The 19,941-nt window shown below is 49.9% G+C and overlaps 7 protein-coding genes across 7 annotated transcripts; 3 read left to right on the top strand and 4 right to left on the bottom strand.

Moving 5' to 3' along the window:
- The first annotated feature begins 167 nt into the window (after positions 1-167).
- On the top strand, positions 168-2,510 carry B0J16DRAFT_328682 (pyridoxal phosphate-dependent transferase). Its single transcript, XM_046126255.1, has 4 exons — positions 168-716; positions 772-805; positions 867-2,017; positions 2,076-2,510. Exons 1-4 carry the CDS (start codon positions 480-482, stop codon positions 2,331-2,333), a joined length of 1,680 nt encoding a protein of 559 aa, XP_045989272.1. The 5' UTR covers positions 168-479; the 3' UTR covers positions 2,334-2,510.
- On the bottom strand, positions 2,494-4,480 carry B0J16DRAFT_24279 (cytochrome P450). The gene is made up of 3 exons (XM_046123064.1): positions 4,099-4,480; positions 3,522-4,035; positions 2,494-3,464 (listed from the first exon to the last, which is right to left on the bottom strand). Exons 1-3 carry the CDS (start codon positions 4,262-4,264, stop codon positions 2,543-2,545), a joined length of 1,602 nt encoding a protein of 533 aa, XP_045989271.1. The 5' UTR covers positions 4,265-4,480; the 3' UTR covers positions 2,494-2,542.
- Positions 4,481-5,588: 1,108 nt separating this feature from the next.
- Positions 5,589-7,783, bottom strand: B0J16DRAFT_24322 (glycoside hydrolase superfamily). Its single transcript, XM_046123066.1, has 2 exons — positions 6,226-7,783; positions 5,589-6,170 (listed from the first exon to the last, which is right to left on the bottom strand). The coding sequence occupies exons 1-2, from the start codon at positions 7,630-7,632 to the stop codon at positions 5,742-5,744; spliced, it is 1,836 nt and encodes a 611-aa protein (XP_045989270.1). The 5' UTR covers positions 7,633-7,783; the 3' UTR covers positions 5,589-5,741.
- A 1,070-nt stretch (positions 7,784-8,853) lies between these two features.
- Positions 8,854-10,786, bottom strand: B0J16DRAFT_328679 (uncharacterized protein). The gene is made up of 2 exons (XM_046126254.1): positions 10,490-10,786; positions 8,854-10,435 (listed from the first exon to the last, which is right to left on the bottom strand). Exons 1-2 carry the CDS (start codon positions 10,651-10,653, stop codon positions 9,250-9,252), a joined length of 1,350 nt encoding a protein of 449 aa, XP_045989269.1. The 5' UTR covers positions 10,654-10,786; the 3' UTR covers positions 8,854-9,249.
- A 1,183-nt stretch (positions 10,787-11,969) lies between these two features.
- Positions 11,970-13,986, top strand: B0J16DRAFT_24216 (uncharacterized protein). The gene is made up of 2 exons (XM_046123062.1): positions 11,970-12,467; positions 12,518-13,986. The coding sequence occupies exons 1-2, from the start codon at positions 12,094-12,096 to the stop codon at positions 13,602-13,604; spliced, it is 1,461 nt and encodes a 486-aa protein (XP_045989268.1). The 5' UTR covers positions 11,970-12,093; the 3' UTR covers positions 13,605-13,986.
- An 18-nt stretch (positions 13,987-14,004) lies between these two features.
- B0J16DRAFT_278870 (uncharacterized protein) lies at positions 14,005-16,290 on the top strand. Its single transcript, XM_046123849.1, has 3 exons — positions 14,005-14,686; positions 14,741-15,343; positions 15,398-16,290. The coding sequence occupies exons 1-3, from the start codon at positions 14,210-14,212 to the stop codon at positions 16,118-16,120; spliced, it is 1,803 nt and encodes a 600-aa protein (XP_045989267.1). The 5' UTR covers positions 14,005-14,209; the 3' UTR covers positions 16,121-16,290.
- A 2-nt stretch (positions 16,291-16,292) lies between these two features.
- B0J16DRAFT_409228 (mediator complex subunit MED14-domain-containing protein) lies at positions 16,293-19,922 on the bottom strand. The gene is made up of 3 exons (XM_046133075.1): positions 19,197-19,922; positions 17,957-19,143; positions 16,293-17,901 (listed from the first exon to the last, which is right to left on the bottom strand). Exons 1-3 carry the CDS (start codon positions 19,674-19,676, stop codon positions 16,497-16,499), a joined length of 3,072 nt encoding a protein of 1,023 aa, XP_045989266.1. The 5' UTR covers positions 19,677-19,922; the 3' UTR covers positions 16,293-16,496.
- Positions 19,923-19,941: the final 19 nt, after the last annotated feature.

Here is a 19,941-nt window from a genome sequence, read left to right as displayed (position 1 = left end):
TGACGAAGCAAAGGGCGTGGTCAAGTGCCGATGCCGTAGCGACAGTTTGACGGCCACCGCTTCTATTTGCAGTCACGCGCAACGTAACACAGCAAATAATTAGACAATTGAACCAATCGTACGTAATAGATAACACAATACAATAAAGAAATCTGTCCCCGTGAGACGTCCATGACACAAACCCCCGCACAGAAATCCGGGGCCCCGATATAGGGTATCCGGGATACAGCGCGGCTAAGATCGGGGACGGCTCATGCCCGCCCGGCACCGGCGACATGATGAGTATCTAATGCATATCGCTCGGATCCGAAAGCTTGAAGGGATTATTAAGATAACAGACTGTTAGTTATCTAAATATCTCCCATATTTGATTCATTCGTAACTTTCAAACTATCTCTACGTTGACGGTTCTGTCCAACATTACTTACATCACAACCCCTCACTACCACTTATACCGTGTACAACTAACCCTCGACACAATGCTTCCAGCTGTTAGAGCAGCCAGGCTTAGGCCACTCATTAAACACGGCCGTCTGCTTCACAATAGCTCAAAACAGTTGTCAAGTACTGAAACTGCACCGGCTGCTCGTCCAGCGCACTATGACACCTCCCAGCAACTATCAGCCATCGACGCAGTGAAAGAGAGACGACTCAAGGCCGGCAAATTGGTCGCCGGAGTCGCTGCTGCCTCGGATAGTGACATGTTCAAAGGCCCGGTGAGTTTCAAACCTTGAGTGAGTATGCGAACTAAAGCTTACAATGGCCTCATAGACGACTGGACTACCAAAATCTAAGCGATGGGATAGTATGTCTTGCCCCATGATCCGGGAACGGGAACGAAACTTATGACTTACAAATCCTTGCAGACCATCTCAGTCATGAGAGCCGAGTAAGAGAACCATGTACTCTCAAACAAGCAGCTCGCCATATGAAAAAGCCTGGCCTCATCTCACTAGGTGGTGGTCTACCATCCAGCGAAGTCTTCCCCTTTGCTGAGCTCGGCTTCAAGGTCCCAGTGGCCCCTAAGTTTTCGGAGAAAGACACAGAAGAGGCTGGACAGACCGTCACAATCGGAAAATACGACGTGAGAGACCGTGGAGGTACTTATGATTTGTCCATCGCCTGCAATTACGGCCAGGCGACGGGATCCCCTCAGATGATGAGATACTTGACAGAACACACTGAGATCGTGTACAAGCCTCCTTACGCGGACTGGAAAGTGTGTCAGACCATTGGAAGCACTGGAGCGCTGGAGGAGGCACTGCGAATGTTCTGTGATAAGGACCGTGGCGATGCTGTGCTTACTGAAGATTTCAGCTTCTCTACTGCTCTGGAAACAGTTGGGCCTCTTGGCGTCAAGGCCTTTGGTGTTGCTATTGATGAACAAGGTCTGATCCCCGAGGCTATGGATGAGCTGTTGTCGAACTGGGATGCTAAAGAGCGAGGCTCCCGGAAACCTCACCTGCTATATACCGTTCCCTCAGGCCAAAACCCCACAGGCGCAACGCAAGGGACAGAGAGACGAAAGGCCATTTATGCTGTGGCGCAGAAGCACGATCTATACATCATCGAAGATGAGCCCTATTACTTCCTTCAGATGCAGCCCTACACCGGCCGCGATCAGCCCGACGTTCCGCCACCAGAGACAGTAGACGAGTTCGTCTCTTCGCTTATTCCTTCACTCCTGAGCATTGATGTGGACGGAAGAGTCATGCGCATGGATTCGTTCTCGAAAGTACTCGTTCCGGGTTCACGGCTAGGATGGATCACAGCATCCGAACAGATCGTGGAGAGATATATTCGACATGCCGAAGTTGCGAGCCAAGGTCCTAGTGGTTTCTCCCAAGTGATTCTCTATAAGCTGCTTGATGAGACATGGGGGCATGAGGGTTACTTGAGATGGTTGATGAACTTGCGGTTGGAATATACCAAGAAGCGAAACGCCCTCCTTGCCGCCTGTGAAGATCATCTGCCAAGTGATCTTGCCAGCTGGACACCTCCTGTAGCTGGAATGTTTGTAAGTATCTTTCAAATCATGCGCAACCATGTTGTTCTACCAACTTACTCTGTACCAGATGTGGATACATATCGATCATACGAAACATCCTCAAGCAGGAACGCGAAGCATTATCGACATAGAAGAGGAGATTTTCAATTCTTGTATCGAGAACGGTGTGCTCATCGCAAGAGGCTCGTGGTTCCTGACTGAGAAGGACAAGGCACCGCCAGGATTGTTCTTTAGAGCGACTTATGCATCGGCTACGCCTGAGAATATGAACAAGGCTATCGAGAGGTTTGGAAAGGCTGTGAGAGATAGTTTTGGGAGGAAGTAAATGATTGATTGGTATTAAAATGTCCAAGAAGGGCTGTGTGATTTATTGTCATAATAAGCATGTAGCAAGTTTTATACTGCACACAGCGAGAGAGAAACAAAACGTCGGTATTATCCAACCCGTTAACCCGCAAAAACATGAATTGTCGTGTCAACCACTTGATATAAGATTTCATAAACTCATAAGATGCTCACTGGGCCATCATCCGCTTACTTCTCAGCCTCCCAAAAGGCAACTTTGACTCCCTGGCCAGGTGAGAGAACGATATCTGCCTTGAGGAGAGGCTCTCCACCATCAATATCTTTCATCTGACTCTCCACATGTTCGTACTTCTGGAATAGGCGGCAGAGAACGTAACTCATTTCGGTCAATGCAAACTGCTGACCAATACAAATTCTGGGCCCAGCGTTGAAGGGGATGTAGTCATGTGGCTTGGGGTGCCAGTGCGCCCATCTTTCTGGGCTAAAGACTTGAGGGTCGGCGAATGTGTCGCTGACAGGAGGATACAAATCTGATCGCCGCTGCATCACAAGAGTTGAGTATGCAACGGGCGAGTCCTTGAGAACTGGGAGTGGCTCGGAGCCATCTGGGCCACCGCCTCGGGGGAGCGTTGTGTCCTTGAGAGCTAGACGGACGTTGAATGGCACAGCTGGATACAGTCGAAGGGTCTCGTTGAGAACAGCTTTGAGATAACTCATACTCTTAAGATCTTCGTACGTAGGCGTCCGCTCAGTGCCAAGCGTGGAGATGATCTCAGCACGTAACCTCTGAACAGCCTTGGGATGCCTTCCAAGCTCATACAGAGTCCAAGAGAGAGTCGCAGCAGTAGTATCCCTCCCCGCTAGGAGGACGGCGATGATCTGATCGCGGAGCACCTTACGATCGCGTGTGAAACCTGCTAGCGCGTGGAGGAAAGTGTAGCCGTGGTCATCCTTCGCCTTGGAATTCAGCTCTTCGGGGCTCAGACGCAATGCGCGCTCGATGTAGAAGTTGATGAAGTGGTTTACGGTACGGAGGCCGCGCCAGAATTTGTACTTGGGCATGATGTGGCGGAGCTTTCCAGTGCGTGCGATGATGTTCTGGATGCGCTGGACATCATTGAAAGCTTCTGCAAACTCTTGCTTTGGTGTACTGGGGTGACATGCGTTAGTTATCGAGGCGATAGGTGCACTGAAATGCTGTACTCACGTCAAAGACTTGACATCCCATCCTAGGAGGAACTCGGTGGCCACATCGAGGGTGTAGCGGAAGAACAGATCACTGATGTCAAGAACCTTACCATCCAATTTCTCTGTAGGAACAGCCTGGTCTTCCCCATGAAGGGGTCCCCTATTCGCAATAGCCTTGAACAGCGTCTGCATGTGAGCCTCGAAGCAATGCAAGTCACTCACTCGATCTCGAGTGAACTGAGGCCTTATAAGCTGGCGACTAGCATGCCACGAAGCGCCATCGGTGGTGAAGATGCTGTCGCCGAGGAAGTCTTTCCATTCGGCATGGAACGGCATTCCTTTGCCGTAGTCACCAAATTGCGTGGCCAAAATAGCTTTGAGGTTGGCTGGGTCGGCGGTGAAGATGTGTCGAACACCCAAGAGTCGGGCTTCGACTGTCCAGGAATTAATCGCACCAAACATACCATCGCGCCAGCCTGTTAGATTTTGGTGTTTCATGGTTGATGCAACGAACTTGGCAACGATGTCGAGACCTAGGAGCCAAATGAGTATTAAAACAGACACTCAACATGTACATGAAATAGGAACGGACTTACCCCAGGGAGCATATGATTTTACGCATGGCCCATAGTGACCAAGACGTCTGATTCTTCGGTGCTCATCGATACGGCAAATGATGTAGTAGACCCAGTATGCGACGAAGAGGATGGTGAGTGCAGCCTTCACAGAGACCTGCTCTATAAGAGCTTCCACAACACCCATACTGACGTGTCTTGCCAACGGACTCTGAAGGGAGAAAGACGTTTCAAAGGGGTTGCTCAGTTAATTTATGAGTAGGTATGGGATGAACTAGTCCTGGGGGTTTAAGATAGATAGATGGTTGATCAAGTGGGTAACGCTATGAACCCACAGACTTCAGGAATATAGTCTAGACATGAATCAGTAGCACAAGGAATCCACTCGCCCTCAAAACGTGGTTTTTAGTTCCGGGACCCGGAAGCCTATAAATACGACAGATGCCCATATCATATGCCAACTGCCTGTCAACTCTTGTCGAGAGATATGTCGCATTTCTGCAAGCAGGACATTCTGGAAACGGACCTGTCTGGGTGACCAAGTCTCCGTCCCCGCAGTTCCTGACAGAGAAGGAAGAAGATCGAGGATACGAACGTGACCGAGAGCAAGAAACGAGACGTCACCCTCGAAACTCCTCCCTGAAGCGGTATAGAGTGACTCTATGGGTGCTTTGCCGAGGCGTGCCCAACGCCCAAGCAATGTGATCGAGGGCGATTGTACCGCTTAGAACCGTACGTATATGCATGACTTTGTCGTAATTAGGTATGCAGGAAGGAAAGTTTTTTACCCTTTGCATGGTATGGCGGGGTAATTCATGTTTCACTATGCAAAGTCTTCGATATTCCTTGTTCGGGTTTGTCTCATTTGACGAATTGGTGACCATGCTTGATTGAGTGACCCTCAAGCTGTGAACGGTTTCACAAGCCATACCAAGCAAAGTTCAAGCTTGTGAAAGCCATTGATGACTTCTTCCACAACTCCAATCGCTCGTTGATCTCTAAAGTTTCTTTATGCCCTTCAAGATCGGAGGCGGAGAAGCCCCTTTGGGATCAAAACACTGGCGGGGGTTGGCGAGGATTAACTTAGTTAACGATCAGGATACCCGATTCGGAAACTCGAGCTAGAAGCATACGTTATGCGTCCACGGACCACAACCCGGTGTTTAGGTCAACCTCAACCCCATCAATGGCAGGCGATTTGTATTCTTGACAAATCATTGGGTGCATCTGCCTGGCCAATCATTTATTCTCCTCTTCATCCCCGGATTTTTCACATGCCGAGCTGTCACGACCATCAACATCTAGACGTAACGTCTCGAGACCTGAGATGCGACACGATACCACCCATACGGGGCCCGCGGTGCTCCGGTATTCACTTATGGAACGGCGTATTTCCCTTGGAGGAATAGTTCCCTCCATCTGCTTGCCTTTGCTTGGACTGGTTTGCGAGGCAATCGGAGCCGGTCTGCCCCGCTGTGCCGCTCCTGGCGCCGCGGCTCCGGCCCCGCATTCCATCCGTCCCCGTTTTAGTAAAAGACAAGGGAGCGATGCGAATTCATGTAAGTAATGCGAAAGAGGGGAAAGACACCCTTTCGTTTCAATGGTTGAAAACAACTATGTACAAAGTAATTGTGATAAGTACGTATGCACCGTGCATCAATTCATCATCCCTCGAACTGCGCGCACTCAGTCGCATTGCCCTGGGTACAGAAGGGCATCTGAATCGGCGAAGCACTCACGCCTCGAGCCACCATACGCTCGCGCATCTCAGCCAGTCGAGGTGCAGCATCATATTGCGACCTGTTCTGACCTGAGGCGTCAGTTCGGCCTGACCAGAGAACCTCGCCCATTACTGCAGCGCGGGGCCACACAATGGTATCGAGGTTGACGCTGTCAATGGTCTCGGTCCATACTGCCGCCTCACCACCAAGCACTCGCTTGGCCGCCTCCTCAGACAGACCAGCTCGGGGGTCATGTGAGTAGATGAGCCGCCAGCTCTTGGTAGGCCCGCACCAGTCGTTGAAGGGGTAGTATGTCTGGAAGGCCTCACCGTTGTCAAAGTTGAGCCACTGCCCACGGCCACAGTCGAGATACTGTTTGTTGTCAGTCGGCAATGCCCTCTAACTATGTATCTCGTTAAGAACTCACCCAGAAGTTGTAATCGCTGTCAATCACCTTGTGGCCAGCCTCGGCCAAGGTCTTGATAGCACCGCCACCGAGCCAGGACTGAATCACAACATCCTTACCCAAAGTCATGTTCCACTCGGTGATCATCTCCTCCCAGACGAACGGAGTCATGCCAGCATCTCGAACCTTGCCGTGGGTGTAATCGACAAACTTTTGCAGAAGAGGCGCCAGGACCTCGGTCTCGTTGGAGCGCACATCAGGGTCGAGTCTAGAATCATTGTGGTTGAGCTCATCTCCACCAAGGTGGAAGTAAGGGCTGTACTTGGAGATTCGAGGGAAAAGGTCATCAAAGAGAGTGTCGAGAAAATCATAAACGTCAGAGCTGTTCATGCGGAATGCGCCACAGGGCGGCTCCTTGCACCACCATTGGTAAGGCTTCTCATTGTATGCAACGATGAGATCCTTGTAGGCGAGCTCAACGACACCAATGTGGCCAGGCATGTCAATCTCCATGATAACCTCGACTCCACGGTGGATACCATACTCGTAAATGCCGGCGAGCTCTTCGGGAGAATATGTCAGGCCTTTGCGATATGCACCTTTCTCGGCCAGCTTAGGCAGAGCCGGGATCTCAAGAGGCCAGGACTGCGAGTCAGTGATATGAAGATGAAGACGATTCAGTTTGCTCCAGGACATGGCATCGATGGTACGCTTGATGTGCTTGACCTCGAAAAAGCTACGGGCAACGTCAAGCAGAATGCCTCGATGAGGGTACTCGGGTTCATCCTGGATTGAGACTGGTGCATGCGGGGTGTACCACGAAGTGCCAGAGGTGTGCTTAAAGAAAAGCTGGACAAAGGTCTCAAGTCCGTGCAAGACACCTGTAGAGGACTTGGCCTTGATGGAAGCCTCGCCTTTTTCAGAAAGGGAGAGGGAGTACGACTCATCGACCTCACCGTTGAGAGGCTTGAAGGTACTCTCGTCGTCCTCCTCGGTCTGGACAATCTTGAGCGACTTCACCCACTGCTTCTTGTCCAAGTCAGGCTCATAATCGGAGTCGCGTGGGCGGAGCATCCACGGGACAAAGTTGTCCTGGAAGATGCCCTGGAGCGCGCGAGAGACACCAGCTTGGACGATTTGCTTGCTGTTGAACTTTGAGCCGGCATCGGGTTGGTAGTTGTAAGTGTAGGGAATCTGTTTATCAAGCAAAGTTTCAGTATTGAGCTGTGCGGTACGGTTACAGGTTCCAGGATCAAAATTAGAACCGGGGAAAGTCCAGCATACAAAGTCTCCATTGTAGGTTATGTCGATTGTTTGATCGATAAAGAGGGCTTTATCTCCAGTAGAGATCTTCTTGGGCACTGGCCATATGGCATTGGCTGGGGTGAGGGCGAAGGCGGCGATGGCCAGGAGAGCCTTGGACCACATTGCGCCGAGCGGTGAGATGGGGTGAGATGGGGTGAGAGATACAGTAGAGAATGGTTGAGTGATTGTTGGAAGATGATTGAGCGAGAGTCGAGGCTATTATTTAAGAACCATGGGGAAGAGTGGCTATAATATGGGCTGAATGGATCGGAGACTAAGCAAGCCAAAAGTACCAGGGCCCCGTTTAATAAGACTGGCGATGATCTTAGGACTCTTCCAGCTCCGCCTCGTGGTGTGGTTGATCCTGGAGGAATTTATTTGGTGAGCGGGCGGGGGGAGAGGCTGATTCGATGAGCTGAGATGTGATGGCGTCGACTTTTGTTTTCGATATACGAATACCAATGATTCAATGCTGGCAGCCGTTTCCCTTGACAAGGTACGGATCAGTAAAGTACAAATTGAAGTGCAGTGTAGTGCAGTGCAGTGAAGGGCAGACAACCTCAAACCGCAACGTTACGTTACACTGCACTACGCTACCTACCTAACAGTAAGTATCCCCCGAAAGGCAGGCGGCTAGAAGGTGAACTTTTGTTCTGCGACAAAAAGATGTCAGTCAAATAATGATGCATCCAGTAGATACTCCATGCAAACAGAGATAGATAGAGTGACATCCAAAAAGAAAATCAAGGATGTGATGGCTATTGAATGTTGTTTTAGACAAGGTCGGGGAAGTGGGATCGTCAAAAGAGGCGTTGCACCTGCAGCCGCAGCCCCAGCCGAGCTCCCGTTAGGTAAATTCGGCAGCTACCATCTTGGTTGTTGCTGACTGTACCGACGTACCTGCCTCGCTCATTCGATGCTATATTTGCGACAGACAGATCCATTGATAAACTTACCTTAGAACTACTCACAGTGCGATATAAACCTCAATACTATAGGCAGGCGCCTAATAGATCTAGCGGGTAGCTACCGCTCTGCCGCCTGTCTTGGTGGCACAACTACAACTCAGCCCGTCAGCACCAGGGGAAGCAGCTTGATTTGCTCTCAGTATTCCATTATCGACGGAACGAGGCTGGAATTATGCAGCTCAGGGTTGATGTTACATCAAGTTCACACTGCAGCAACCAGTAGGTACTGTACCTCTGTAGTCTAGACTAATTAAAGTGTCGAGGTTGGTTGGTTATCGCATGGTATGACCTTGATAGTTCATACCTATCAATCAGTAGGATATCAGAAGAGTCGAGTAAGCAAAAACACAGTAAGTACCAGTCAAGTGAAAGTAATAAAAATGCATAAAAATGACAGTAATCTCACTGAAAGCTGACTTGTAATAAACTATTTCTTGTCTTACAAACAAATCCCAACCTCGCTCTTGTGCTACAAGGTAGTAGTGAGTGGCGAGAATGTCTCAACCAGATCCAACCCTTCACCTAACGAATTCAGTCCTGGGGGGCTCACCTGACATCAACAAGACAACCCAAGAGCTGCATCGAAACAATTCATCGCTTTCAAAGGAGGAGAAATGTAACATTGAGCATTAAAATCCAACACCAAAATGATATGTTACTTTCATACTCGGGTCCTAACAAAAAAATGAATCAAGGTCCTGGCATTCTTCCTGCCCACACTCTCTTCATTCATATGCATCTCCCACATTACCAGACAAACATACCTAGGTTACTATCGTCCTCCCCATCGCACAAACTCGTCATGACAAGCATCCCACCCCTCAAAGTAAGGCCATCTCTCATCTCCTCCAACCTGTGCACCCGCCCCAGCAGCTCTGGCAAGATACTCCAAGACCATATTCCCCCATAACCAACTCAAAGCTCCCTCGCCTGGATGCGTCCCGTCCTCATACTGATCTCCCAGTAATGTCATAATCCTCGCCCACTCAAAGACCTCATGTCCGTGCTGCTCAGCCAACGCTCTTCCATAACGATCCATCTCTATGAGCATTATATCTCCTGACCCTGTTTTCTGATGGAAGGTTAAGCTTCGCCACATCATGGGCGTATCCGGGAATTCCTTCTCGAGACGCTGAAGGAAGAGACGTAGACGTGCCGAGAAGAAGTGGAGTTCATCCCATGTCATCTTTCTGTGTCTGGCGACGAGCGTTGAGTTATCATCCTTATGATGTTTTTGGCCGCCGACTTGAAAGCCGCGTTGATCCCAAAGGCCATTCTGGAAGAAGATGAGATCTGGGCGACCTCGAGGGCCGTTGATGGGGTTCTCATGTGGTTTCCATAACTTCTTCCAGCGCTCTTCGAACGGGATAATGCGCATCTCCTTATACCAGAACCAGTCAGGTCTATAGGTAAATCCTCCCGCATTATGAAACGCAAAGAATGTGAGGTTGAAAGCAGGAATATTGCAAACGCCCTTGGGCCACTTCTCAATGGGATGTAACTTGGGGAAAATCATCTCACTGCCAAACTCGTGACAGACATACTTGGCCTCTCGTCTATCAACAGAGTCACCAAACTCAACGAGCCTACGGCCCCAAAGCCAACCAAGACCGCCCTCATCTTTCATAGCGGCAAAGTCATCGACGGTAGGGCTCTTGATATGCTTTAGCGCTTCGATACGACGACGGTTTTCTTCAGTGGCGATCTTCATCCATTGTCGAGGAATTTCAGGGCCTTTAAGGAACTTCTTTGGGACGGCTGTGTCGTTGAAGATGAGTTCGCCTTTAGGTGGGTAGGCGGCTGTTTCGGGGGCTTCGGCGTTAAGGAATGTCTCAGTGAAGGGCATCCATTGGGTTTCGCGGTAGTCTGTCCTGTTGGGAGGAATAATAAGATAGCCTGGTCGACGATAAGGGTCTTGACAGTTGCGTGGTTCAATGTTACTATTCGCTGGAGTATTTCTGTTTGGTCAAAGGGTCAGAGATATCCATCTCGGTTTTTATTCCATTACTCACTTGCGGCAGAAATCACCGGCTTTAGACGTCGCGTAGTCTAAAGGAGACCTGATAGAATCCGTATAGAAAGCAGATAGAGCAAATAGCACAAAAGCTGTGCCTACAGCCAGGAACCAGAACTTGGAAGCCTGGCTGGGCGATGGTAATCTCAGATTAGCTGCCATAACTTTTGTTTCTGCTTGGGCAGAAAGGAAACAATCTTCTCAACATTCTGGGGGATCAAGTGTTTTAAGATACTAGACTAGGGGTTTAATGTAAGGGAGGATAGATAACCCTTGTGGCGGTATTAATGGAATGACTTTATAGCTACGGATGTTGAGGTGCAATGAGTAGTTGGGCCTGGTTGGTCCCTGCATGAGACACTTTGAGGGATAACAAAAGGAGTAATGATTCAGATTAGACATTTGAGAATGGGAAATCAGTAACTCGTAAGGCTGCAAAAAGTCTGGATTGAAATCATATTACATACCTACCCATCCCATCCCGCCCTAGCCTACGACTTCTGGGGGTAGTACTTATCATCTATATAAGTTATTGGCATATTTCCACAATTAGATTTCACTTTTGCCAAGGTTTTCCCTTTATACTGATGTGAAAGACAGTCCCCTCACGCTGCAATAGAACTGGTTGCCTTCCCCAAAGACCCTTCTTTGCTTTAAAGCAATTATGAGCAAGTCTGCGGGGAAATAAGCTCAGATCCATTAGTATCTACCTACTACTAATACAAAGAAACGTCATTGCGAGTAATGAAAGGATGGAAGGCACTTCAAAGAGTCCTCACATTTCAAAATAGCTTCACGCAAGGGAAGGATGCTGGACACATATTGCCTCTCCTCGTGTTTGACCAATCAATATTGCAAAGCCAGTGCTGATTTGCAGATTTCCTTCAAGCGACATATAGGTAGGCATCTTATTCCTCAGATTTCCTTATTAGCGATGCTGAATCGTAACTTAACTAAATGACTAATCGTTTTTGAATCCTCTCGTTGGTCACCGAAGCTTCTGGTCCGTGAGAAGTACGTACAGGCATCTTGACTTTTTTTCTTTGCTTTTTTTTAGTACCAATGAACAAAGAACAAAGTGCATTTGACCTTTGTGTTCATGATTAACAATAAAACGCAAACCTTGGGGCTACTGAAGCACTGTCATTTACCTACGGTAACTGTGGTTGCCATCTTTATTACAAACCAAACACACCTCGCTCCTGCACTACTGAAAGAACCCGAGAACAATGACAGATCGGCTCGTCACGTGACCGTATCGCCCCAGTCCTTGACGACTTCTGCATCTCTCAGGCAGACCTTTGCCAACTCCATCTCTATCTTCAACAACCATAAAACCCTGCTCCATCGCTGATTCGTACGACCGCGCTGCTGCACCAAATCACCGCGCATACGGCGATTAATCACGGCTACCCTTTGCTCAATTGCGACCAGTCTTTTGCTCACGCGACGCGCATCTCGCTACCTTTTATTTCCTTAGCAACGCGTCCCTGACAGCCCGGAAGCTGTACCTCTAATCCCACTTTGCGGTGTACTCTTCCGCCACCCAAAACCATCTCAGCACTTACTCAAACCACCCCCACGATTGCGCAGCTCTTCATCATGCCCGTCGAAATCAGCCTTAACACGCCCCTGGCGGAGGCTCTGAATGCTGTCATCCAACCCAAGCTTGTCGAGGTCGGATGGGGAACTGGCGGTGCCGACGACTCCGCTCTAGCAGAGTATATTATCCTCATGCTGGTGAACGGAAAGACCCAGGATCAGATCGCATCCGAACTTTCAGGAGACCTGCTCGGCCTTGGATCCGATGACCCTAGCACCCGCGAGTTTTCTCAGTGGCTGTTTGAACAGATCGACGCTCTCAGTGCCCCGGCCAACGGTGGCAGCAATGCCGGCCCCAGCGCAAATCAAGATGGCACAACAGAAGGAGAGATGGATACCGATATGAACGCAGGTGATGTGTCAGAATTGAATGCGTAAGTTGCCCTCTTTTCTTCTACCAGCTCCAATTACTAACTTTCACAAGACCCACTGGCCCACGCTCAATGCGAAACGGCAACCAGCGAGGCGGACGAGATAAGCGCATGTTTGGACAGATGAATAAGGCCATGGACCGACCTGGCGATTCCGCTCTTCACCGTGTTCGAGGTCAGACCGGAGGCGAGCGCATCAACACCCACGGCCGAACACCACCCTCCGGTCCCAGAACAGGCCGAGGTGGAATGGGCCGAAACAACAACAACCGTAGCGCCAACATTCAAGCAGGTCTCGCCGGTATGGCCGCCGGTGGTCCCCAGCCATGGATGATGCAGGGCGGTCAACCGAACTCTGCCGAACTCGTTGCCATGCTCGAACAACAAAACCAGATGATGTTCCAGTTATCACAACAACTCATGGGCAATGGTGGAAACCAGGGCGGATATGGACAACAGCGTCGTGGCGGAAAATCACTACACGATCGTACACAATACCCTGGCAGAGGTAACTACCGCAAGGGCTTCAACGATCGACAGGGCGGTAACAACACTGCTGGTGAGGGCGAGGGCGATGATGTCAGCATGTCTGGAGAGCCACGCGAGCCACCGAACCCCGACGAGATGGTATGCAAGTTCAACTTGCGGTGCACCAACAAGGATTGCAAGTTTGCACATCAGTCACCCGCCGCCCCCCCTGGAGTCTCGGTTGACGTCAACGACAACTGCAGCTTCGGTGCTGCCTGCAAGAGCCGCAAATGTGTTGCGCGACATCCTTCACCGGCGGCCCGCCTTGCACACCAAAGCGAGCAAGACTGCAAATTCTTTCCCAATTGCCAAAACCCTCAGTGCCCCTTCAAGCACCCATCGATGCCTCTCTGCCGGAACGGTGCCGGCTGCACAAACTCTGACTGCAAGTTTACACATGTCAAGACCAAGTGCAAATTCAACCCGTGTCTCAACCCCAACTGCGCCTTCGCGCACGAGGACGGACAGCAAGGAGGCTTCAAGGATAAGGTCTGGACCGCTGGCGAGACTGGTGAGCACGTTAGCGAGAGGAAGTTTGTGGATGATGGTCCTGAGGAGCTCATCAAGGGAGAGGACACTGAGGTCAAGCAAGAGGCTGATGTCATCGGCTAAAGGGAAAATGGAATATAGATGAAGAGAAGAGAAAAAAGCAAGATGGTTTGATCAAAAAAACTGATCACGATACCCATGGTCACAAAATGCCTAGATGCTGGTGGATGCTAGGAATGGAGTGAATGAAGGACATGTACTTTTATGGTAGATATGTAATGTCTTTGACAGGGTGGCAGAGCATGGAAGGGCGTTTGGGGTTTGATACTATTTTGGTTTTATTTTAATGCTGTTTCAATCTTGTTTACTCGTATAGATAGAGGCCAAGAAGCAAGCAAAAAAGGCCATACGCTCGTGCATCATGATGCTTCAAAGCGAGATGCGCAAGAGGGAATGAATACAATCAACAGGCCCACGGCTGTCCCACACCCATTCATTATATCCAGTCCTTCGCGTGTGATATTGCGTGTTTTTGAGATTATATATGCCCACTACATCTGCTAATCGTCTGTCTAACTTGGGTGCTTGTACTTCTTCCTCTGCGGTGTTGATGACGCACACGGAAGAATACCGGCTCATGCTCCAACACTCCACCAACCATCTCCCCATCTTCATTCTCATAACAACTTGCACTCAACACTTCGGCCATGATCAATTGATCCTTGATAATGAGTCGCAGCCGAGCAGAATACACGGCTGTAGCTCTTTTGAGCTCAGCAGCTCGCTCAACGACAAAATCCCATCTTCAAGTCCCCCTCCGTCGACTTAATGGCATCCGTAGCCTCAGTACCTGCTCGGCCTCGGCCTTGACTCGGCGACGACCCATTGTCGCATGCAAACATACGCAAAGCTTCAACGACGGACGGAGATATGTGTCTCAGGCGAAGGATGCGAATATCGCGGTAATTGGAGGCGGATTGACTGGTCTTTCGACGGCATACTACCTCGCAAAGAAGCTCCCCTCGACGACGAAGATTACCTTGTATGAAGGCAGTGACCGATTAGGAGGATGGATCAAGACAGATAGGGTGCCAGTAGACGTCGGGGGCAAGCAAGGAATTGTTTCTTTTGAACGCGGTTCTCGGTCATTGACATCTCTTGCTGGCAATACGTTCCGCTTCGATGATCTTGTCCTTTACGATCTTGTGAGAAACAGCTTCAGCAATATGACAGAGCTTTGCTAATACGTCACTACCAAGGTTCTCGACCTAGGACTTTCTCTCAACTCTCCTGAAAACAAGCCACGATACGTTTATTATCCCGACCATCTCGTTCCCATGCCTCCGAACGTCAGCATTTTCGGCATTCTCCGCGAGCCCCTCTACCTCGAGAGTATAGGCGCTGGTGTTGGTCTTTTCTTGAACTCGTTGCGCAAGAGGCATCTCCCTGCCGACGACGAGTCTGTCGTCGACTGGCTTTACAAGGTCACAGCCAGCCGTCAGGGCGTTAACAACCTGGCCTCTGCCATGATGCACGGTATCTATGGTGGCGACATCAACAAGTTGAGCGCTCGTAGTGTCTTGGATCGCATCTACTGGGGTTGGTATCTCCCCAATCCTGGCCCGCGTGCACGCCCGATGCCCGTGCCTGAACAAATGATTCTTGACACGTTGGGCCAGGATCGACAAATCCAGAAGCTGGCGATGCAACCGAAGAGCGCGCTGTATGATTTTGGCGACAAGGGCATGGAGTCGCTACCACAAGCTATGGGCGCCGCCCTGAAAGATCAACCGAATGTTACCATCAAGACTGGAGAGGCAGTGAAGGACATCGCATACGATGAAGCTAAGCAGCAAGTCCAGGTAGGATTCTAATCCGATCAAAGCAAAACCTCGTACTAACAGTGCATTCTATAGATCAACAGTTTCAGCGCAAAGAACAAGGACCAAAGCAGCTCTCAGGGTTATGACAAGGTCGTTTCAACACTGTCTGCCCAGCATCTTGCCAGTCTCACAGGAGATAAGCTACCGTCTCTTTCTACAGCACACTCTGTTTCTGTCATGACAGTCAACATCTGGTTCCCCCAGGAGAACCTGAAGCCTCCTGGCTTTGGTTACCTCATTCCTAACTCGATCGACCCAGAACTTAACCCACATCACGCACTTGGCGTCTTCTTCGACTCCGACGTTGGAACTCGTTCCAAGGACGAGCCCGCTGGAACTAAGCTCTTCATTCTTATGGGCGGCCATTACTATGACCGCCCGGATGTTACTCCTCCCACTGAGGAGGAAGCCATTGTCCAAGCTCGCGAGCTACTTGAGCGTCACCTCGGCATCCCACGCGATGCTCCAGCCTATGCCACAGCCAACTTCGCCAAGGAGTGTATTCCTCAGCACTACGTCGGCCACCAAGACCGCCTACGCAACGCCCACACAGAGCTAACGCAAAACTTCGGTGGACGTCTCGCTGTTGCTGGTGGTTCATTCCATCGTATTGGCACTATTGCCGGTCTCCGTGCTGGCTACGATGCCGCCATTGCGGCAAAGGATGGCCTCGAAGCCACGGGCCTAGAGTACCTTGAGAACATGCAGCAATTTTCAGTTGTGCCAATTGAGGAGATCCCCGTGCGCCAGTTCTAGCGAACGGGTGAGGAGCGTATAAATATACCCAAGTATTTGACAAAGTTGGAGAACATAAGGCAAAGGAAATCAGGGTTATCAAGCGCGCTTCAACGTTTAGTTCAGGACTGAAACTGTATTATTACTTAGAGCGATAGAAGGAGAAAGTCACGATGCCAGTTCAACACCAGAAATAAAAATAATAAAAAAACTCCAAAATGCTCTCATTCATAATTGATGTCGTGGTATTCCGTGTGCATATGGAGAGGTATCATTAAGCTATCACAAAAGTCACATCCAGCCGCTTTACGTACCCCCCTTTTTCGCCGCTGGTCTAAAAGTCCCCTACAACTCCAAACTCATTAAAATCAAAACCTGGTATAGTCTCAAGGCCCTCCTAATCCAAGACGACATACTCTGAGTTGTTTTGGAAGGATGAACCAGCCAATGGCCGAATAGCTTCATCAATAGCAAAAAGAAGATTGGCAATACCGTCTTGTGGTCTGCCAGCCGCGCCTGTAACAAGGCCAGTCCATTTTTCTCCTCTGGCTTCCCATACAGGCTTGAGCGCGCTCGTAAATTCATCATGTGGCGCAAAACTGCTGTTAAGAGGCTTGCGCATGATATGCCACCATGGCTCGCCCCGTCTATGCTTGACGTGAGCAAGAAACGTGATGTCGCGGTGGAGAGGCTGGTTCCCGGGACCAGTTCCTGTGACGAAGTATTGAATCGACATCTCATCCACCGAGTCCATTACGAATCTGAACTGCCCCTGATTACGGGCTTCGATATCCTTCCACGTCTCTCTTATTTTCTTAATCGCTTCCAGGGCCGGCAGGGACTCGGGAAGCCAGTTCATCAGAGCCCCGATGCCATTAGCGCCATTGACAAGCTTTTGCATTAAATCGGTGACCGGAAGATGAGGATTAGGCTCTTCCATGATAAGGTCTATATCATTTTGGGACAAATCGAGTGTTATCCTCCAAAGTCGTGAGGGCTGTGTGTCGGTGCTAGTCTCTGATGCCAGGGGTCCATAAGAGAAGGTAACCTCCTTCAAGCTCACAGACTCGGCCGCAATTGATTCCCTCGCCTGGTCCATCGACTCAAAGAAACTGACGAACCTATCGACGGCTTTAACACGAGCCTTCAGGTTCTCCAACATAGACTGCCCAATGCTTGAGCGCATCCGCAAGCGGAACTCGCCTGATCCAGCGTTCCACGAGACATCGCGACCAACCATGTGGCTTTTGAGCATGTTAAACTTGGCTGGTCTTCGAACCTTGATAATGGCATCAGAAACGCAGATGAAAGGTTTTTCTGATTTGTCGCCTTCAGATTTGATGCTTTCATAACCAGTAGATGCCTCTTCTGCCGGCTGAACTCCCTTGAACCTGACCGAGATGATGTCGTTCGCCCAAGGTTGTTTGGTAGAAATGCCTGACCCAGTGGCAGACTGCACGACAGAACCTGATTTGACAGACTCGGCGGTGCTGCTGGATCCACCTGCAGTCCTGGGGTTGTTCTTTTCAGCGTTCTCAAACACCATGGACGGAAAGATTCCTGAGAGTGCGATCTCAAGAGTCGGGAGTCGCACTTGTTGCGGAAGCGACCAGTTGTTCGATCCATGAGGTTTAAATTTGATGTTCTGTTTATGAAGCTCTCGTTGGTCCACCATTTGAGCAATCATGGCACTTGCGAACAAGGTCAGGTTATTCCAGAACTCATCATCTAGGCGAGGAAAGCCCCTGTTGAGGGGAAGCTTTGACGATAACCGAGGTACGTGACCAGAAGCGCTACGAGTCCTATTGATCAAGTCAGTAAAGGTCAGCAGATTGCAGGGCATCGGCCTCAACTTACGTATCAACAAGCCACCAAACATCCCCGCCTGGACTCAGCAGGACCATAACAAACCAGTTTGGCTCCCATCCAGCTCTGTGGAGCCATATGGTCCTTGTCCATTCGCGGGTATTGGTAAGAGCTTTCAGCTGGTCGTTGTTTAAGGGATTCTTCTTGATACTCCAACCTGCCGTGCTCCCTCGACGGCTTAACTCATCCTCCACAACTGCGCACCTTACATTCTCCAGGCATGCTGCACCGTCTTCAGCTGGATTGTTTCCACTATTAAGCTGATTCTCTTTGTCAAAGGTGAATTTCGAATGAGGTTTGACAGCAAAAACACCAGTCGTCGGCTCGATGAGTAGGGTTACGCGATCCTTGAAACCAACTTCCATGGTTAGAGATGAATCAGCTGGGTCTTCCTGGGAAGAGTGTAAGACCAAAGAGGCTTCGCGGTTTTTAAATCGAGGGAAAGACAACAATTTGGTGTGTATGCTGCCCAGAAGGAAGTCGATATGGCGTCCAATGACTGTTTTTATAAGTGCCTCTGCCGACAGATTGTCGCTGTCGAAAGCGATAACCCCGTCCTTCACCTCTTTGTTGTCCCGGTACCATTTCGCTGTCAAGTGACTGGATGACTTCGGGTCAGTTTGACCATTTGCTTTTTTCCCGGTACTGACAGCAACCAAGACCCAGCTCTTGGGGCCACCCGGTTGTGTTCGAGAAGTCCAGTACTGAACAGCTAGAGCTCTGTTCAAAGGCTCCACCTTAAGTGTGCCTGTCCATGAGCCCTTGCTCATTTGACTCGCCTGTCTCTTGAGTTCGTTGAGCTTGTGAGTAAGAACCAGTTCGTGAAGAAACTGATAACAACCGAGCAGTCCGTCCTTGCTAAGAATATCGTTTACATGGCCCTCCAAGTAGTTCTTAAGACCTTCAGGGATTGACGATACTGCCGGATGGAAAGCGAATCGGAAGTCGATGAACCAGAACTGCTTTTCAAAATCCTCGTCTGCGATGGTAAGATCCACCTCGAATTCTCCAGGTACTCTAAATGTGACGCGTCCCGAATTGATCTCGTAGTTTCTGAAGTGGTATGGTATTTTGTCGAAGTCCTCGAGATTCAGCCGTAACGACAATTGAGTGTTGACATCGCTCATCCACTGGATCTGTTCCTCTCTTGTCAAAGGAGGTGGTTCGATATAGGAGAGCTAATTGGAATGTCAGTTTAAACTAGCATGCTTCGACGATGCGCAATACTCACGTCGGGCATCCATGCAGCCTCTCCAGTTGACAAGACTTGGAGGGCCGTTTTCAAATCAGGACTTGGCATTCGCGCAAAAGTCAAATCCCTCTTGACATGACCCATAACATCCAGAGCTCCAGTGAACAAAACCTCTTGTCCTTGAAGGTGGAATCTCAGATCAATCAGTTTGCTGACCATATCAGCCTTTCGGCTCCATTCTGTAATAACAAGCGCCTTGACCCATTTTCTATGCTCCCTCATCGCGAAATTCAATATCGATGTCTTTTTGGCAATATTTTCGCCCGATGCGTCCTCAACGTCGCTGTTCGGTGTCGTTGAGTTTCCATTCATGGCGGCAGCGGGCACAGGCATCTTTGCCAAAGCGGCAATCTGGTCTTGGAGCGCATTGTGTGTCGATTGCGCGAGGCGCGTAAGGACCTTTGAGAGTGGTATGTAGCCCTGTGTGATGTGGACTATTTCGCCGGCAGGATCGCTCATGCTGGAGGGAGTGCGATAAGGGCGTGGCGGTGGTTGTTGTTGATGATGTGAGGGCGGATCGTCTAGGCGAGAAGACTTCGAGAGGCGTTGGAGTAACGACAGAAGACCGGCCAGGTCATGCGAAATGATGCGCGCAAGTCATGCATAAAAGACTCCGTCGCCGCAAGTCTAGTTTCGTGTGGAGGCGCCGTCTTTCAGAGTCGTGTTTATCGTCGGCGCAGGAGACTAGTTGGTCACCATTAAAGGAATCTTGATTGTTGCGCTG

This window comes from Fusarium flagelliforme (assembly GCF_020744385.1).
Source record: "Fusarium flagelliforme strain FIESC 12 MPI-CAGE-AA-0113 chromosome Unknown B0J16scaffold_1, whole genome shotgun sequence".
Taxonomy (NCBI): domain Eukaryota; kingdom Fungi; phylum Ascomycota; class Sordariomycetes; order Hypocreales; family Nectriaceae; genus Fusarium; species Fusarium flagelliforme.
This window is presented reverse-complemented; position numbering and strand designations above follow the sequence as displayed.